The sequence below is a fragment of the Rhinatrema bivittatum genome, chromosome 7, assembly GCF_901001135.1.
Source record: "Rhinatrema bivittatum chromosome 7, aRhiBiv1.1, whole genome shotgun sequence".
Lineage (NCBI taxonomy): Eukaryota > Metazoa > Chordata > Amphibia > Gymnophiona > Rhinatrematidae > Rhinatrema > Rhinatrema bivittatum.
The window spans coordinates 86929467-86947602 of NC_042621.1; the positions used below are offsets into that span (position 1 = coordinate 86929467).

Genomic DNA, 18136 nt, shown 5'->3' on the forward strand with positions numbered 1-18136 from the left:
CGTGAGGGGAGGGGAGCAGGCAGGCATGGAGGGGAGCGGGAGGGGAGGGATGGGAGCGGGCAGGCAAGGAGGAGAGCGTGAGGGGAGGGATGGGAGCAGGCAGGCATGGAGGGGAGCGAGAGGGGAGGGATGGGAGCAGGCAGGCATGGAGGGGAGCAAGAGGGGAGGAATGGGAGCAGGCAGGCATGGAGGGGAGAGGGAGGGGATGAATGGGAGCAGGCAGGCATGGAGGGGAGAGGGAGGGGAGGGATGGGAGCAGGCAGGCATGGAGGGGAGCGTGAGGGGGAGGGGAGTGGGCAGGCATGGAGGGGAGCGGGAGGGGAGGGATGGGAGCAGGCAGGCATGGAGGGGAGCGTGAGGGGAGGGGAGTGGGCAGGCAAGGAGGAGAGCGTGAGGGGAGGGATGGGAGCAGGCAGGCATGGAGGGGAGCGAGAGGGGAGGGATGGGAGCGGGCAGGCATGGAGGGGAGCAGGAGGGGAGTGGAGGGATGGGAGTAGGCAGGCATGGAGGGGAGGGGAGAGGGAGGGGAGGGATGGGATGGGAGCAGGCAGGAATGGAGGGGAGCAGGAGGGGAGGGATGGGAGCGGGCAGGCAGGAGGAGAGCGGTATGGGAGTGGGCAGGAATGGAGGGGAGCAGGAGGGGAGGGATGGGAGCGGCCAGGCATGGAGAGGAGCATGAGGGGAGGGATGGGAGTGGGCAGACATGGAGGGGAGCGGGAGGGGAGCAGGCAGGCATGGAGGGGGATGGGAGCGGGAGGGGAGGGATGGGAGCGGGCAGCCATGGAGAGGAGCATGAGGGGAGGGATGGGAGTGGGCAGGTATGGAGAGGAGCAAGAGGGGAGGAATGGGAGCAGGCAGGCATGGAGGGGAGCGGGAGGGGAGGGATGGGAATGGGCAGGCATGGAGGGGAGAGGGAGGGGAGGAATGGGAGCGGGCAGGCATGGAGGGGAGCGGGAGGGGAGGGATGGGAATGGGCAGGCATGGAGGGGAGAGGGAGGGGAGGGATGGGAGCGGGCGGGCAGTCAGAGAGCAGCGCTGATCGCGGCCGCGCGCCTTTTGCACCTGTTCCTCTGGCACGGGCCGTGAGGACGGCAGCAGACCACGCCCCCTGCACTTGTCTCTGCCCTCTGATTGGCCCAGGGAGCTGCCTATGCTAATGCGCTCTGCCCCTTATGGCACCTGCCCGGCGGCGGTGGCAGGAGGTGGCCGCGGGCTCGGCAGAGCGGCTGCGGTGCAGGCAGAGGATGCCCCGCTCCTTCCTCGTCAAGAAGCCCCCCAGCCACAAGGTGCCCCCCGACTATGGGCAGCTGGAGACGCAGAAAGGTGAGTGCTGGGGGACTGGGGAGTCTCCGGAGCCGGGGAGAAGGGAGCACTTGGCCCCCAAACCGCACCATCGGGCTCCAGGGGCCCAGGCTGGCATCCAGGAGGAAAGGTGCGGCTGAGCTCGGGCCCCAGCCCCGGGCAGCAGGATTAGCAAACTTCATTCCGGAGCCGGTTTGCCTTCTCGCTTATGCACCGTTCACTTCCCAGAGGGATCAGAGAGCAACGTGAATCCGGCAAACGCGCCAGACCCTCAGCACAACTTATACCAACGCTGCAACTCTAGGCAGAATTTCCTTATGTACAGCAGGGAAGGCGAGGACGACAACAAAATAAAAAAAATACATGAGATAAACCCAGAGGAGCCCTAGTGATGAGGTTAGGGAGAGAGAAAGTTTGAAAAAGTAGGGAGGATCCTCAGCTTGGGGGGGAGTGAGGGGTAAAGCCTGGGATAAGCACAGAGGATCCTTAGCTGTGGGGGAGTGAGGGGTAAAGCCTGGGATAAGCACAGAGGATCCTTAGCTGTGGGGGAGTGAGGGGTAAAGCCTGAGATAAGCACAGAGGATCCTTAGCTGTGGGGGGGCGAGGGGTAAAGCCTGGGATAAGCACAGAGGATCCTTAGCTGTGGGGGAGTGAGGGGTAAAGCCTGGGATAATCAGAGAGAGATCCTTAGCTGTGGGGGAGTGAGGGGTAAAGCCTGGGATAATCAGAGAGAGATCCTTAGCTGTGGGGGAGTGAGGGGTAAAGCCTGGGATAAGCACAGAGGATCCTTAGCTGTGGGGGAGTGAGGGGTAAAGCCTGGGATAATCAGAGAGAGATCCTTAGCTGTGGGGGAGTGAGGGGTAAAGCCTGGGATAATCAGAGAAATATCCTTAGCTGTGGGGGAGTGAGGGGTAAAGCCTGGGATAATCAGAGAGAGATCCTTAGCTGTGGGGGAGTGAGGGGTAAAGCCTGGGATAAGCACAGAGGATCCTTAGCTGTGGGGGAGTGAGGGGTAAAGCCTGGGATAAGCACAGAGGAGCCTTAGCTGTGGGGGAGTGAGGGGTAAAGCCTGGGATAAGCACAGAGGATCCTTAGCTGTGGGGTAGTGAGGGGTAAAGCCTGGGATAAGCACAGAGGATCCTTAGCTGTGGGGGAGTAGTGAGGGGTAAAGCCTGGGATAAGCACAGAGGATCCTTAGCTGTGGGGGAGAAGTGAGGGGTAAAGCCTGGGATAAGCACAGAGGATCCTTAGCTGTGGGGGAGAAGTGAGGGGTAAAGCCTGGGATAAGCACAGAGGATCCTTAGCTGTGGGGGAGAAGTGAGGGGTAAAGCCTGGGATAAGCACAGAGGATCCTTAGCTGTGGGGGAGAAGTGAGGGGTAAAGCCTGGGATAAGCACAGAGGATCCTTAGTTGTGGGAGGGCGAGGGGTAAAGCCTGGGATAAGCACAGAGGATCCTTAGCGGTGGGGGAGTGAGGGGTAAAGCCTGGGATAAGCACAGAGGATCCTTAGCTGTGGGGGAGTGAGGGGTAAAGACTGAGATAAGCACAGAGGATCCTTAGTTGTGGGAGGGCGAGGGGTAAAGCCTGGGATAAGCACAGAGGATCCTTAGCGGTGGGGGAGTGAGGGGTAAAGCCTGGGATAAGCACAGAGGATCCTTAGCTGTGGGGGAGTGAGGGGTAAAGACTGAGATAAGCACAGAGGATCCTTAGCTGTGGGGGAGTGAGGGGTAAAGACTGAGATAAGCACAGAGGGATCCTTAGCTGTGGGGGAGTGAGGGGTAAAGCCTGGGATAAGCACAGAGGATCCTTAGTTGTGGGAGGGCGAGGGGTAAAGCCTGGGATAAGCACAGAGGATCCTTAGTTGTGGGAGGGCGAGGGGTAAAGCCTGGGATAAGCACAGAGGATCCTTAGTTGTGGGAGAGTGAGGGGTAAAGCCTGGGATAAGCACAGAGGATCCTTAGATGTGGGAGGGCGAGGGGTAAAGCCTGGGATAAGCACAGAGGATCCTTAGCTGTGGGGGAGTGAGGGATAAAGCCTGGGATAAGCACAGAGGATCCTTAGCTGTGGGGGAGTGAGGGATAAAGCCTGGGATAAGCAGAGGCTCCTTACTTGTGAGAGAAGAGATTAAGTGACAGTTTAACAGGATGTAAATAGTGTGATTAGGTGGCCCTTGTGGTCTGTCTCTTGGGTCAGATTCTCTCTTACTCACTGCATATTATTCTGCTTTGGTTAACCTTTTTCTAGAAGGTCTGTAAATGAGAAGGTTCCTTGTGCTGGTGGAGCCAGGTAACTGGGTTGTGAGGCATTTACAGATGTCTGGTTTATAATTCAATCCTCTCAGAGCTGAAGACAGCTTGGCGGGTGGGGGGAGAGTATGGCAACGCCTTCCCCTTTTGATTCAGACCCTCCCCATCTTCCTTTTGCTCTGCCTTCCTGCACCTTCTCTCTCTCTCTCTCTCTCCTTTTTTTTTTTTTTTCTTATTGCTGGGACTTAGGCCTTTTCTGCTTAATTTACTGAAGCTTTCTCCTTGGAGCTGCCAAGTGAACCAGAGGTTTTGGACCCTATCTGGCTTATTTTTATACCCAGCAGCTTCTTCCTGCTCTTTTGGGCTTGCAGCTCAATCCCTCCCAGGCTGGGAATCTGCCACCACGACCCTTCCTCCCCACCCCACCCCTCCAGTTCACCCCCTCCAAACTTACTTTAGTTAAGTCACTGCAGTCAGAGTCCGAGGCGAGGGGCCTGGCTTCCTCTGATCCTTCTGCTGCGTTTTGCTACTCGGCAGTGCTGAGTTATGGAGAATATTAAAAGCTTTCAATCAGATCCAGACACTTGGTAGGAGTTGGTTCTGTCCGAACCTCATTTCTTGTACGTAGGATGCCCACCCTGGCTTTTCACGAAGCATCTTGGGGTGAAATGGTGTGGGGGCAGGACAGAATTAAGCCTGCACAGGAGGCGGGTGTGAGGAGTGTGAAGGAGACGCCAGGAGATCTGCCCGGACTGTAGGAAAATTAAAACAAAGGTGGGGGAAGTTGGAAAGTTGTTTTTGCCAGAAGGGCGTGTGATTCAGGGAAGATCTTCTCCTTTCTCTGACCTAATGGAGAAGGCAGAAAACCCGAAGAGAAATCAAGTGCCAGGAAGTGAAAATCCCGCTGTGTCTTAGGGAATGGGGTGGCAGTGTAAGGGGAGGGAGGAGTCCGTTCCTCTGTCCTGGCAACCAAGGCACCTGTTGAGGAGGGGGGGGGGGGGGGGAATGGCCACAGACACGCAAATATGCAAAATGCAGCAAAAAAGTGGAAAGAAACTGAAGCAGTGACCTCTGGCCCTTCAGGAGGAGGAAGAGCTGGGATAGCCCAGGACACTCACCTGCTCGTCCTGACCTGGCGCCAGAAAAGCAAGGAGCTCTCTTCCTTCTGCTTCCTTCCAAACCTGGGCCCTGTTCAGACTGCGCTCCAGCCACTCTCTCTGCCTGGGCTTTCGGATATAAATCACCCAGACACAGGTTCTCACTGGCCTCTTTACGCACTTTCCTCCCTGTGGGCCTTTGCTTTGAGGCACCTTAGCTTAGTCTTGGGAAGTTTTATAATCCGGAGAAAAGCAGGGCAGATAAAGTCACTAATGCATCAGCAGAGTCCTGCTCTTGTGCTAACCCCCTCCCTCCAGCCTGATGAATCTTCCCCACACGCTGGGGTGGGCGTTATTCCTATAATCCCAGCAGAGAGAGCCACCAGCTGCAGGTAAACCCGTCTCTTCTGTCACACACTGGGGTGGGCGTTATTCCTATAATCCCAGCAGAGAGAGACACCAGCTGCAGGTAAACCCGTCTCTTCTGTCACACGCTGGGGTGGGCGTTATTCCTATAATCCCAGCAGAGAGAGACACCAGCTGCAGGTAAACCCGTCTCTTCTGTCACACGCTGGGGTGGGCGTTATTCCTATAATCCCAGCAGAGAGAGCCACCAGCTGCAGGTAAACCCGTCTCTTCTGTCACACACTGGGGTGGGCGTTATTCCTATAATCCCAGCAGAGAGAGCCACCAGCTGCAGGTAAACCCGTCTCTTCTGTCACACGCTGGGGTGGGCGTTATTCCTATAATCCCAGCAGAGAGAGCCACCAGCTGCAGGTAAACCCGTCTCTTCTGTCAAAGAGCTGCAAACTGGAGAAAGCAAATGAGGATTGCTGCAAAGTAGTTGTGCTCTCTAACAGTCCTGATGCAACACCAATGCACTAAAACATGCGTCCAAACTGGATGACTTTTTTTTTTTTTTTTTTTTTTTTAAACGCACAATCTCCTCTTCTGGGCACTCGATGCAATAAGCAAATGAGCCGCCGCATTAAAAAGGAGGCGCTAGGGATACATTGTGCGTCCCTAGTGTGTCCATGACACCGGGCGCGCAGGAGAAGTGGTTGTGCACAGGTTCAGGGCAGGTGCAAGGGTCTCTAGGCAGAGCAACGTAACACGTCCCCAAACCCTGAATGAAATGTGCCCTCTGAAGGGCTGGTGCAAGGGCATTAGGTGCCTTAGGCACCTTCTGCTTCAGTGCCCCCTAGTGGTCAGTGCCCTAGGCTCAGGCCTAGTTCACCTAGTGCTTCCGCCGGTCCTGGTCATCTGACAGTGGTAGATATAGAGTTATGGGCACCCTCTTACAGCGCTCGCTCTCGCTCTCTCTCGCTCTCTCGCTCTCTCGCTCGCTCTCTCGCTCTCTCGCTCTCTCTCTCTCTCTCGCGCTCTCTCTCTCTCTCTCGCGCTCTCTCTCTCTCTCTCTCACTCTCTCTCTCACTCTCTCGCTCTCTCTCTCGCTCTCTCTCTCGCTCTCTCGCTCTCTCTCTCTCGCTCTCTCTCTCTCTCTCTCTCTCACGCTCTCGCTCTCTCGCTCTCTCTCGCGCTCTCTCGCGCTCTCTCGCTCTCTCGCTCTCGCTCTCTCGCTCTCGCTCGCTCGCTCTCTCGCTCTCTCTCTCGCTCTCTCTCTCTCTCTCTCTCTCTGTGACTGCTGTCACCACTTTGTTCACATTTTGAAAATGGCGCCCCGCCTGCTGATGCCGCCCGAGTCCCGCCAGCCCTGTACGGATCAGGAAAATGGACGTTCAGTTTTACGAGCGTCCATTTTCCTAACCTGACGGCTGGCATTAATTTTTGAGGGTAATAATGTGCGAGTCGGGCACACGTTAATTTTTTACATGAGGGGATGCCAGCTAAAAGCCTCATCAGCAAGGGCATTTACATGTGGTGAGCGCTGGTTGGGAAGCGCTAATCCCCCTTATTGCGTAAGGGGTTATGGAGGCACATCCACGCGCGGGTTGACCTGTGCGCTAGCCTGAGCGCACCGTGGCGTTGAAAGGAGTAGCCCGTGGCATGGCAGTGGGTGCCCGGGGGGGGGGGGAAGGTAGCGGAGGCAAACTGTAACAGCATTCGGGAAACCATGAGAGGGGATGTGAAAGTAAAGCTGGATTATCAAGGCCGGTCTGCCATACTCCCAAATGGAAGGAAAACGGGCAGATTAGCTGGGGCGTTGCATCTGTCTTCTCTTCTTTATATGCTGTCTGTCTGTACCTGCTGCTGCTGTTTGAAGGGAGGAGACTGAAGCGTGACAGAAAGGTGATGAAATGAAGACTTAAAAAAAATAGATTTTAGTGTAGGGGGGGTTAGAAGTCGAGGTGTGGGTGGCAACCATGGTAGAAGGGCACCCACAGCCTCTGGACGAGTTCAGGATATGTTGGGGAAAATCCTCCCTCTGGTGCCTTTGCAGTGGGAGGTGGAGGAGCTCTGGCCTTATTGACTTCTGCACTGCTTTCAGTACCCTAAAGCAGGTCTCAGCGCGGCCTTGGAAGATGGCGGCCTGAGTTAAACGGGGCTCTAACTTTCATTCTTTGTTTTGGCTTTTGAGTGCATTGCCATGCCAGCACCCGTGGACCAAATGTGCGCACTGAGGGAAAAAAATGCAACAAAGTTTAATACTGCATGCAATGTTTTTTTGAAAAACCTGCTATCCATGCACTGTAAATGAAACCTGCAGCTACATGAAGGGAGTTCCTGTCTCGAGGAGCTTCCAGTGTAGCCCAGCAGTGGTTTCTAATAGCTGTTAACCAATTCTGGCCCCTTTAGTAACTGAAATGTAAATGGTGCCATTTTTTGTGGTACCTGAATGCAATCCGCTTTGAAGTGGCTGAAAGGCAGAATACATTTAGATTGATTTGATTTTTAAAGGGAAATGGTGGATTAATGTTGGGCTTCAAAGGGGTGGATTTAACCCAGGTAAGGGGGGGGGAGCCTGAATCTTTTCCTCTGGGGAAGATTTCTGGATTACTAGTGCTGCCAGTTTGGGTTTTTTTTCTTGTACTTTGGGAGAAGGCTGCAGTACAGAAGTTCATGCATTTAATGCTCCGATGTGAACCTCGCTCGCCTTCCCCGTGGACCACTCAGAAAGCCACTTGCTGCCACGCTCTGACTCCTTTCCAGTTGTGGGTTTGCTGCTGTGTATTAGTTATTGCCAAAAGAAGAGGGCTGGGAGCTGGAGTACCTCAGCCACAGTTCTAATAATTAACTTGCTGGCAGGGCTGAATGATTACATTTTTTCCATTGTGCAAAAGTCTTGAGTGACCCAGGCCCTGAAGTTAGGAGGATCAAAACGGTGTTATCTTATCTTCTGATAAGGGAGGCCCGGCGGGTGGGGGTCTCCTAGACCTGCTAATTAGCTTGTGACAGGTCTCCTAATATGAACACAGCTTGAAGATCTTGGGGAGCCCCTGGCTTGCAAGACAAGAGGCGCAAGTGGTGAGAAATGTTTCCAGTGAGTGCTTGGGACCGCCAGATGTTTGTGCACATCTGTAACTCTCCCCCCCCCCCCCCACCCTGCAGGGGGCTGAGCACTTCTAGACTTGGGGGAAGAAGATGCCAGGAACCAGAAGGCCGAAGGAACAGTTAAAAAAAAAAAAAAAAAAGTTTTTTGAAAGCAAAAATGGTTTCCAGCTCTAATTTAGGTACCGGTTACTCCAGCCCTGTAAGGCCACAGTCTGCTCGGGTTGTCGGGCTCCCCCTGTTTCTCCTGGGTATTCCTTAGGGACAGCCTTAGACTGTGGCCCTCCAGGACTGAAGCTGCACAATCCATTAGAAGGCCTCGGTCTGTTCTCGAGAAGCTTGTAATGGCTCCAGCAAAGGAAGGGATCTGAATCTGAAACCAGCTGGCAGCCTGAAGCTGGTCCCTGCCTTCCGCTCTCTTGCTGGGAGTCGAATTAAGCATCGACTCCTAATGACTGAAGAAGAGCCGACGTGGCCACCAGTGGAGGCAGAGGCGGGGATGTAACCGTGGTTGGGACCGACACAGAGGGCAGTGCCGGGAGCAGGGTTGGGAAGCAGAGTTAAGGCCATGGGTGCAGGGGTGAGCTGGTGCTGGGTTGATCCACAGGAATTTAAATGAGCAATAGAGAGCCAGAGAGGAAAGAATCCAGACTGGGCAGATGAAATGGACCCAAGTGGGCTTTACCTGCCATCTGTTGCTATTAACTTGCTTCTGACAGACAGGAGCAAGGCTTATACATGGAAGTGTTTAAAATCCATTTTCATGCCTCAGAAGATGTAGGATCATGAGATGCTTTTGGCCCTGGTATGTCCATCCTTGCTGGTGTGAATGGAAGCTGAATGCTTTTTAAAATGTTGAATATCTCTGCTGTGAGTGAACAGGTCACGTGGACGTGGCAGCACTTTCCTTCTGTCTGGAGATATGTCACCTTAGTCCTCTGGCATGCAAAGATATCGGCTTCCTTCCTCTAAACATCTAACCTCTATTCCTCTTTCTTTCTCTCTTCCCAGAGATAAGTAATTTGTGCCACTCCTGTGGGGGACTGGTGTTTCCCTTCCTACCAAGGGAGGTGGCACCTCCTCTGCAGGGCGATGCTCCAGCGCCGTGGGAGAGAGGCGCGGCCCTCGCGCGAATAACCCTGGACTCTGAGGTCAGAGGGGCCACCGGCCTCGGGGATCCGCTGCCTGGCAGAGCCCCCACCACGCCCCTCAGAGAGAGCTGGAATGACCTCAACCTGCCTCGAGCGCCGAGCCCCAGGACGAGAGCGGCCCAGGAGGAGAAGGGTGCCCCAAGCCAAGCCCAGGGAGACGTGCAGCGTGGCCCCGTGGAAGCTCTGCACAGGTTTGAGTGTTTCGACTGCCACAAGTCGTACCACACTTTCTCGGGCCTTGCCAAGCATCGGCAGCTGCACTGCCGGCTGCAGTCGAGGAGAAGCTTTGCCTGCAAGTACTGTGAGAAGGAATATGTGAGCTTGGGGGCTCTCAAGATGCATATCCGCACCCATACACTGCCCTGTGTGTGCAAGATCTGTGGCAAGGCGTTCTCCCGGCCCTGGCTGCTGCAGGGGCACATCAGAACGCACACTGGTAAGCCAGAAAAACAGCCAGCGCTGCTGGAGACCAGGGGACAGGCTAAGTCACTAATGAGATCAAAATACTTCCTTCCTTCTAGATGTTCCTCTACTGTTTGCTTGGGATATAAGCTGGGACAACAAATCTAGAAAGCTGATTTATTTCTACATAAAGGTCTTGTGCAGAAAGTTGGAAGGCTTTAAAGGATGCATGCTTCAGAAATACATTCAGGTAGCCCCCGAGCTGCTTTCTGCCTTCCCAGGGAGCCATCAGCAGTTACAGCGGTGTGCGCCAGCCTCAGCTTGCTGAGAGGGATCACTTACTAACCCTTGCTCTCAGCACCCCAGGGCCCCCTTCCACATTAATGGAGAGCCCTTTGGCGTGGCAGGGACCCTCGCAGAACCCTGAGAGCACAGGATGCGGGCCTTGCTCAGTCTCTGAAATCCCCAATACTGCCAGGACACTTAACACTAAGCAAACAGCTTCCAGCACCAGAGAGGCCTGAATGGCCTTGTGTGAAGCTGCTGGAATGTAGAAATGTGAACGTCGGATGTTGCAGTAACTCTGGGGACTGAGTCTGATCTCTACTAATGCAGACTGGGCTTGAGGGAACAGCAGGAAGGCTTCTGCTCTGGTTTTTTTTTATTTTAACAAAGGTAGAATCTGCTCTTTAACCTTTAGCCAGGCCATGTCCTCCTCCTCCTCCTCCTCCTCCTGTGGGTTCTGGCTTTTGCAGGTTTACAGCACCATCAGCATTCATTTGTAAATATCCAGCAGTATTTCCCTTCCTATTTTATACTCCCTGCCAACTCACTTAACCCAGTGATGGCAGTGCTGGTCAGGCCAGGGCGCTGTGAAAGCCTGCAATCAAACCCCCCCCCCCCCCCCCCCAATCAAATCTGGCCACAAACAGACTGATGCAATACTCTGCGCTGGCCACTGGACGCGCGTCCATAACCTCCGATGCGAAACAGGGATTAGCGCGTCCAATCGCACGCCTAGGTAATAGCGCTCATCATATGCAAATGCATGTTGATGAGCGCTATTATCTATTCCCCCTCCCCCCTCCCCCCGGCATAAAAAGAAGTGTGCCTGACGTGCTCATTTTAATTTGCCAAAATTAACGCCTGCCCCCGAGCAGGCGTTAATTTTGGCAGAGCCCAAGAAGTGTACAGAAAAGCAGCAAATACTGCTTTTCTGTACTTCCTCCGACTTAATATCGTCACGATATTAAGTCGGAGGAACTAAAAAAATTAGAATGTCCTGAAAAAAAAAAAAAGGTGCCGGCACTTGTAAAACCGAGGGCCCGTTTTCCTGATGTGTGCGCACAGCCACCTCTCCTGGGTGCCCGCTGCCGAGGAGGCGCTAGGGGTGCGCAATTTCTCCTAGCGCCTCCTTTTTACCACTGCAGCCCCTTGGCATTTTTGCATTGGGCGCCCTCGGAGAGGTGGATCGTCGCGCGTTAAGGAGAGCGGGCGCTCGATCATGAGCAGCCGTCTCGCCTGCACAGATTATCGCATCAGCCTGAAAGTGTCTCCATTGCATGAGGACTGGGATCTCCTTCCCTCTGGTGCTGTCGGTGCAGGCCCCCCAGCTCTGATGGCTCCACAGCACAGAAGACCTGACTCAAAGAATCAAACCCAGGTCCCTCCACATGGCAGCATTGCCAGTGAGTCGGCAGACTGGCCCGCAAATCTCCTGATTTTATTGCCTCCAGGCTTCCCATAATCCAAAGGCTGGAATTGTGGGCTGGCCTTCTGTCTGTACTGGTGTGCAGGAGAACTGGGTTTACGTTTCAAACGTGGCTTCTATTCAAGGACTGGGGATGCTCCTGAGTGAGACTGTTACTGAGAAGGAAGGCAGGTCACCCCAGAGCAGTGAGGTCCGTTGGATAGGCCCAGGGTGCCCGCACAGGTTCCTGGGGGAGGCAGACGTTGCTGTGATGGTGGCAGGGTTAGATGGGGAGGTGGAGAGAGTGGAAAACCATCTGGCTGCATAGTGCTGGTTCCAAATAAAGCCCAAAAGAACAACAGGAAGGAGCTGAAGGTCAAAACAAACTGAAGGGGTGACATCCCAGGACAGCCTGTGTTAGGTACTTACCATCTCAGGAATCCCAGCCTGCAGAGAACCCACAGCTAATTAAATAGGAACTACTGTTTTCCTTGTAATTAGTCAGGAAGGGACTGAACTGTTACTAAACTTCATTTGTGCATCAGTTATGTACAGGGATAAGCAGGGAAGCCAACTTCCAAAGCATTTTACCCATGTGAATTGGCCGTGTGCAGCATGGCCTACACTGAATGCATGCCCTATGCTCTGCAGCCTTGTAGTCGCAGCGAGAGGAGGTGTCCCCAGGAGGGCTTAGGTTAGGGGGCTGTACATGTGTGTGTGTGTGTGTGTGTGTGAGCACGCACGCACGTATGTTCATGGTGGATTGGCGCAGAGCCTGAGGGTAAAGGACGCTCTTCTTATTTTCAGACATGGGCCAAGGGACAGGAGGCAGACCTGGCAAGGTCCTGTTTTAATGGCCGTGTGCGATTAATCATTCTGTTGCATTGGCTCCTACAATCGAACTATTCTTAAAGCAAAGAGAACCATGACTGATTCTATAAGTGGAATGTCTGGTCCAGAAACTCTCTGATGTAACCCCATCCTAAGATAAATAACTCCCTCCATGGCTTTTGCGTAGGCATAAGAGTGGGTGCTATTGATAAAAGGGTCTGACCTATTGCTCCTCTCTCTCTCTCCTGTCAGGTGAGAAGCCCTTTGCTTGCTCTCACTGCAGCCGAGCCTTCGCTGACCGCTCCAACCTGAGAGCCCACCTGCAGACCCACTCTGACATCAAGAAGTACCGGTGCCAGCGCTGTGCGAAAACCTTCTCCAGGGTGTCTCTGCTCTCCAAACATGAGGAGGCAGGCTGCCAGCCGCCCTCCTGAGCCAGGGGCCTGTGGTGACTGCAGACCGGCATGGACCTTACCAACCCCGATGGGAGAGGGACGTCTGCCCTTCAGGGGATCCCCACAAGCTTCTTACAGTCTTCCTTCCGTTTTCAAGCTGGTGCATTGGAGGCGCTGAAATGACAGCACACGGCTTCACACAAGCGAGTTCTCCTTTTCTCAGGCAAAAACCAGACCCTTGATGGTGAATAAAGACTGGAGGGTGATCTTAGCAGGAGCTCAACTGCTACAGCAAAATCCAGAAGTGAGCGCTGGCATCAGGTGGCAGACACCTCAGGACCGACTGACTAGAAAGCAGCTTTTCCTCCTGTGTGTCAAAGAAGGTGTAGATATGAATGCCTAGGAGAGGGGTGGCCGCCTCAGTCCTCAAGCCACAAGCAGGACCTGGCTTTCAGGATATCACAATGAATATGTATGAGAGAGACTTGCATGCCCGGTCTCCATGGAATGCAAATGTACCTCATGCATATTCATTGTGGGTATCCTGAAAACCAGACTTGCATTAGGCTCCTGAGGACCAGAGTTGGCCAGCCCTGTTGTGTCTTGCACATCCGAGTGAAGGTGTATGCACAGCCTCGCTGAGGGATGCGGAGGAGCTGTGACTGCACCTTACCTTCTCCCATCTCTGGGACATCAAGGTTACTGTGTTCCTGATACAGGAGCAGACACTCGGTGGCATCAAAGATTCAGTGTTATTTTGGACAAAGATAATAAAATGTAGTTTTTTTTTTTCTCAGTTTTGTGTTTTGATTTGTGCAAGACTTAACACTGCGGGGGGTCTCGTGCAGTCTTGGGCTGAGGTCTTCATGCTGTTGGATCTTTGGGCAGTGCCTTAAGATGAGGCACGGAAAATGTCATAATGCCTCTGTATCGCTCCATGGTGAGGCCGCACCTTGAATACTGTGTACAATTCTGGTCGCTGCATCTCAAAAAAGATATAATTGCGATGGAGAAGTTACAGAGAAGGGCAACCAAAATGATAACGGGGATGGAACGAAGAAAGGCTGAAGAGGTTAGGGCTGTTCAGCTTGGAGAAGAGACGGCTGAGGGGGGATATGATAGAGGTCTTTAAAATCATGACAGATCTAGAACGGGTAGATGTGAATCGGTTCTTTACTCTTTCGGATAATAGAAAGACTAGGGGGCACTCCATGAAGTTAGCATGGGGCACATTTAAAACTAATTGGAGAAAGTTCTTTTTTACTCAATGCACAATTAAACTCTGGGATTTGTTGCCAGAGGATGTGGTTAGTGCAGTTAGTATAGCTGTGTTTAAAAAAAGATTGGATAAGTTCTTGGAGGAGAAGTCAATTACCTGCTATTAATTAAGATGACTTAGAAAATAGCCACTGCCATTAGCAATGGTAGCATGGGATCTTCTTAGTGTTTGGGTACTTGCCAGGTTCTTATGGCCTGGATTGGCCACTGTTGGAAACAGGATGCTGGGCTTGATGGACCCTTGGTCTGACCCAGTATGGCATGTTCTTAAGTCTGGATTCCGACTGGCAGCTGTTCACCTAATGCCGGCACTGCCCTGCAGTGGAGGGTTTACCTCTGCTTTCTTTAATACTTTCTTCTCTGCTGCTGTAGGTTTTACAGAATAGTTGCTTGCTACTGACACTGCTATTTGCAGTGGTGTCTTATTTGTCTCCTTGACCTCCCTACCTGGTTTTCTGGCAGTGAGCTTTTCATCAGTTGGGATAGGAATGTCCCGGATCACAACCTTCATTTTTCTCGACGGTTTTCATGGTTGTGATCCCAGTGGCCGTGCTTTTCCGGGACGGCGCTGGGATTGCCTGGATCCTCCATGAAGAAAAGGCAGTAACTTTAGCTTTACAGGGGTTTGAGTCCTCTCCTCCCCAGCTGTGTAAGATCTGGTGCCAGATGCCACATGGCAGGTAGAGGGTGGGCGCGGAGGCCCTCCTGCCTGTAAGGAGGAGCTGCAGCCTAGGAGTCTTAACTCTAGATGTCGGGTTACAAGGGGTGGGACAAGACTGTGGTTCCCCTGCCACTCGCTGCACCTTTCCCTGATCTTCAATCATGTGAGTGGATTTTTTTGTGACCGGCAGCTATTCAGGGAATGCTAATAACCTTTTGAAAGGGTTCCTAACTACTTAACAGAGCTGAAGGATGCCACTCAGATCTTTAACTATTTTCTGCTGTGCTCCCTTTAGACAGGCAGAATTAGGGATTGTTCTAAGGAGTGGAGCGCAGAGAATAAAAATTCAGCAGTGTTATTAAGGATGGGCTTAGAGGAGAAGTGTCTTGTAAAGGCTGCGATTGGTGAGGTACAGACCCCCCCAGCATGCAAGGTAGTTAAAGCGGCAGGCAGCCTTGCGGGAAGGCTGAAGAGCGGGTTAGGCAAACACCTGTCTGAGATAAACTAGATGTCCTCCTGAGGTCCCTTTCAACCTGTCACTAGAAGTCTGTACTAAAAGGCCAAACGAGTGACTGGGCTTGTGCCAGAAAAAGCTAAATTAGCCGAGAATCCCACCCCCCCCAACACTCTCAGGGAGGCGGAGGCGAGTCCCTACCCCAAACATAGCAGAGGAAAGTGGTCGGCAGGCAACGCAGACACAATATTTATACTCTGTGTGCGGCGTATCCTGTGCTGTGGTATAAATAGAGCACAGATGTATAAAGGAAACTTCTTTAGCGTAAATTGTGTTCTATTTCCAGAGCGCAAGATCTAAATCTGTTGCCTGCACCTGTCGGCCGGCTGGGAGCATGGAAAGTGCTTAGGAAGATGTGGGGAGCCAGGCCCTGCCCTGAATGAATGAACGCCCTGCCACTGCTCCAGGCTGCCCCTTCTCCTCCACCTGCAAGGTTTGGACTCCCCCTGAACCTGCAGGCAGAGGTGTCCGACTGCCAATGCGTGGCGTCTTTAAATCCTGCCGCAGACTTAGGGAAGGATGCCCGTCCCTCTCAGAGGGCCTGGCTTGCATGCTTAGTGCACACTGAGCCGCAGGGCCGCACGGCCTGGCCCTTGCGATAGGTCAGCGGGAGCCACACCAGCTCTATCCCAAGAGCGCTCTGCAGAGCCGTCGCCCCCCCCCTAGAATCTTCTTCAGGGCTTTGACTCCTTCCAAGGCCCTGAACTGAAGTGACTGCTGCAAGCTGGCATGGCTGCTCCTGCCTGACTGCATTGTGCTTCCCAGAAGGGATAGGGTAAGCTGCAGGAGCAGCAGCTGTGGTAAATCTGTTTTTATTTTTGAAAAGCAGCAAACAACCAGCAAGGAGTGACGTATGATACATAATGTGGTCTGTTACATATCATACAACTGTAAACTTCTATGAACATACGTTCCTCCCCCAGGAACATTTACGAACCCCCTCCCCCCCCCCCCCCCCCGGTGCACTGAAAGGGACCCAATGAAAAGTCCTAACGTTAAGTCAGAAATATAAAGTCTTGCGGTACCACCATGAAGTCCGCATCTCAGACGTCTATACGATTAAGAAAAAGACTTTTTCAGTCTTGTGGCAAGGTGAGGATAAACAGCATCCAGACTGCGCTGATAGCCCTCCTAGTCTGTATCGATAAGTGACTGCAAGCCAAGGTTTCCATCGTTAGCAGTTGTATTATAGACGAATGCCAGTATGTCAGGGAGGGCCCCTCTGCTTTCCTCCATTCCGTAAGGATGGCTTTACAGGCTAATAAACAAACTTTTGGAATCCAAAGGATGTGTCCTTTTTTTTTCCCCCGTGAATGATCGAAGAAAGATCCCAAAGATTGCTACACAGGAGCAGCAGTTAAAGCCTGAAAAGGTGCAGGGGTGAAGGGGCAGTGACTGGGGGGGATCTGTATGACAGATGGGAAGGGTCATTTCCTATGTTGCTCAACAAGCTCCCTCCTCTAAGAAAAAGAGAACAAATCCAATGTCCAAAACATGAAAGTCCAGCTTCTCACCCTTTCCTGTAGATACTTTGGTTGTTTCAAAATAGTCTGATGGCTTCTTGGTAATGTTTCTTAAAACATTTTAAAGATCAACGACATTGGCAGAGCCTCAGGCACTGCTGAGTGCTGGAGGAAGGGCAAGGGGTGCAGCACTGGATGCATAAGTTGCCTAGAGCGAGCAGCACAGAAAAGTAACACTGAGTTTGTAGGATATTCTTTCAGTGCAGATGCTCAGGACTAGATGTCTATCCACTTCTGGCCTTCTGCCTCTCATTCCCATGAGTTTCAGCCTGGCACAATACATGAAATGTTGGTGCCTCTGCTGAAAAGGCTGGACATGCTGCTCAGTGCCTTACCGACGCAGCCTGTGCTGGCGGGCTCCCCGGTGCCCTGTCCACCACCGGTGCCTCCCCCCCATCTCGATCCTGATTCTGGGCTCCTCGTTGGAGGAAGATGTGGCTCCGCGCTCATCTCCACGGGCGGCACCGCCGATGTCGGTCCCCATCCCTGTACCATTGGGCCTCCTGGTGCCCTGGCATCCATTGCAGGTCCCGGTTCCACCTCACCGACCATTGGTACCCGCACCCTGTACTCTGGGTTTTGCCTTCCCTCCTTGACCCAGGCAGTTTGGTGGTGAGGAGGAGGCCCCTTACAACCCATGGGAAGATGCCTCCTCTGAGCAATCCTCAGAGGCCTCAGAGGACCATCTATCGGAGCATTCTCCGCCAGATGAGAGACTGCGCTCGCCTCCTGAGGACTTATCCTTTGAGCTTTGTGTGGGCGATGGCAGAAACCATCCCCTTCCAGCTTTTAACTGAGGAAGATGCCCGCCATAAGATGTTGGAGGTCCTCCAATTCATAGATGTACCTGTTCTTTGTAAGACATTTTCTTGTCACTGTTATTGTTCAAAATGTAAACCGAATTGATCAGTAATTCTGTTACTGGAAAGTCGGTATAAAAAAGTTCTAAATAAAATAAATAAATAACGAGGTGAGGGCTGTTCCTGTACATGAGGTCCTCTTAGACCTCCTCTATGGGCTCTGGGAACAACTGGGTTCAGTGGCTCCGGTCAACAGAAAAACAGATGCCAGCTATCTTGTGCAACAGGCCCTGGGCTTCCAGAAGAGCCAGTTACCTCATCAGTCAGTGGTAGTGGAGTCAGCCCAGAAAAAAGGCAAAAGGACCCACCCTCACTCTGCCCCTCCGGGGAAGGACCACAGAGCCTTAGATGCTCTGTGGTCCTTCCCCGGTTGGAGAGTTTTCCAAGGATCCATGCTTATCGCTTGAATAGCAGCATACCAGTTGTACATGAACTAGTACAACCGAAACCTCTGGAAACAAGTCCAGGAGTTTGCTGAGGGCCTACCACAACAGTTCCAGGAGGGCTAGAATCCATCCTCCAAAAAGAATTGGAAGCCGGGAAACATGAAGTGAGGGCGGCCTATGACGTCTTTGAAGCGGCGTCAAGAGTGTCAGCAGCAGGCATTAGTGCCAGACGCTGGGCCTGGCTGAAAGTCTCCGACCTTTGCCCAAAGGTTCAAGACAAACTGGCTGACCTCCCCTGTATAAGAGAAAACCTGTTTGGGGACAAAATCCGGGATGCAGTGGCCAACTCA

At 53.0% G+C, this 18136-nt stretch overlaps 1 protein-coding gene across 1 annotated transcript; it reads left to right on the forward strand.

Annotated features, from left to right (window-relative positions):
- Positions 1-1181: 1181 nt before the first annotated feature.
- SNAI3 (snail family transcriptional repressor 3) lies at positions 1182-13360 on the forward strand. The gene is made up of 3 exons (XM_029608631.1): positions 1182-1323; positions 9107-9682; positions 12422-13360. Exons 1-3 carry the CDS (start codon positions 1245-1247, stop codon positions 12601-12603), a joined length of 837 nt encoding a protein of 278 aa, XP_029464491.1. The 5' UTR covers positions 1182-1244; the 3' UTR covers positions 12604-13360.
- The last annotated feature ends 4776 nt before the right edge of the window (positions 13361-18136 follow it).

Excerpts from the sequence above, each read along its gene's own strand:
- SNAI3 (XM_029608631.1), top strand. The coding sequence starts at position 1,245 with ATGCCCCGCTCCTTCCTCGTCAAGAAGCCCCCCAGCCACAAGGTGCCC. Across the intron at positions 1,324-9,106 it reads GCAGCTGGAGACGCAGAAAG|AGATAAGTAATTTGTGCCAC; the intron begins GTGAGTGCTGGG and ends CTCTCTTCCCAG. Across the intron at positions 9,683-12,421 it reads GCACATCAGAACGCACACTG|GTGAGAAGCCCTTTGCTTGC; the intron begins GTAAGCCAGAAA and ends CTCTCCTGTCAG.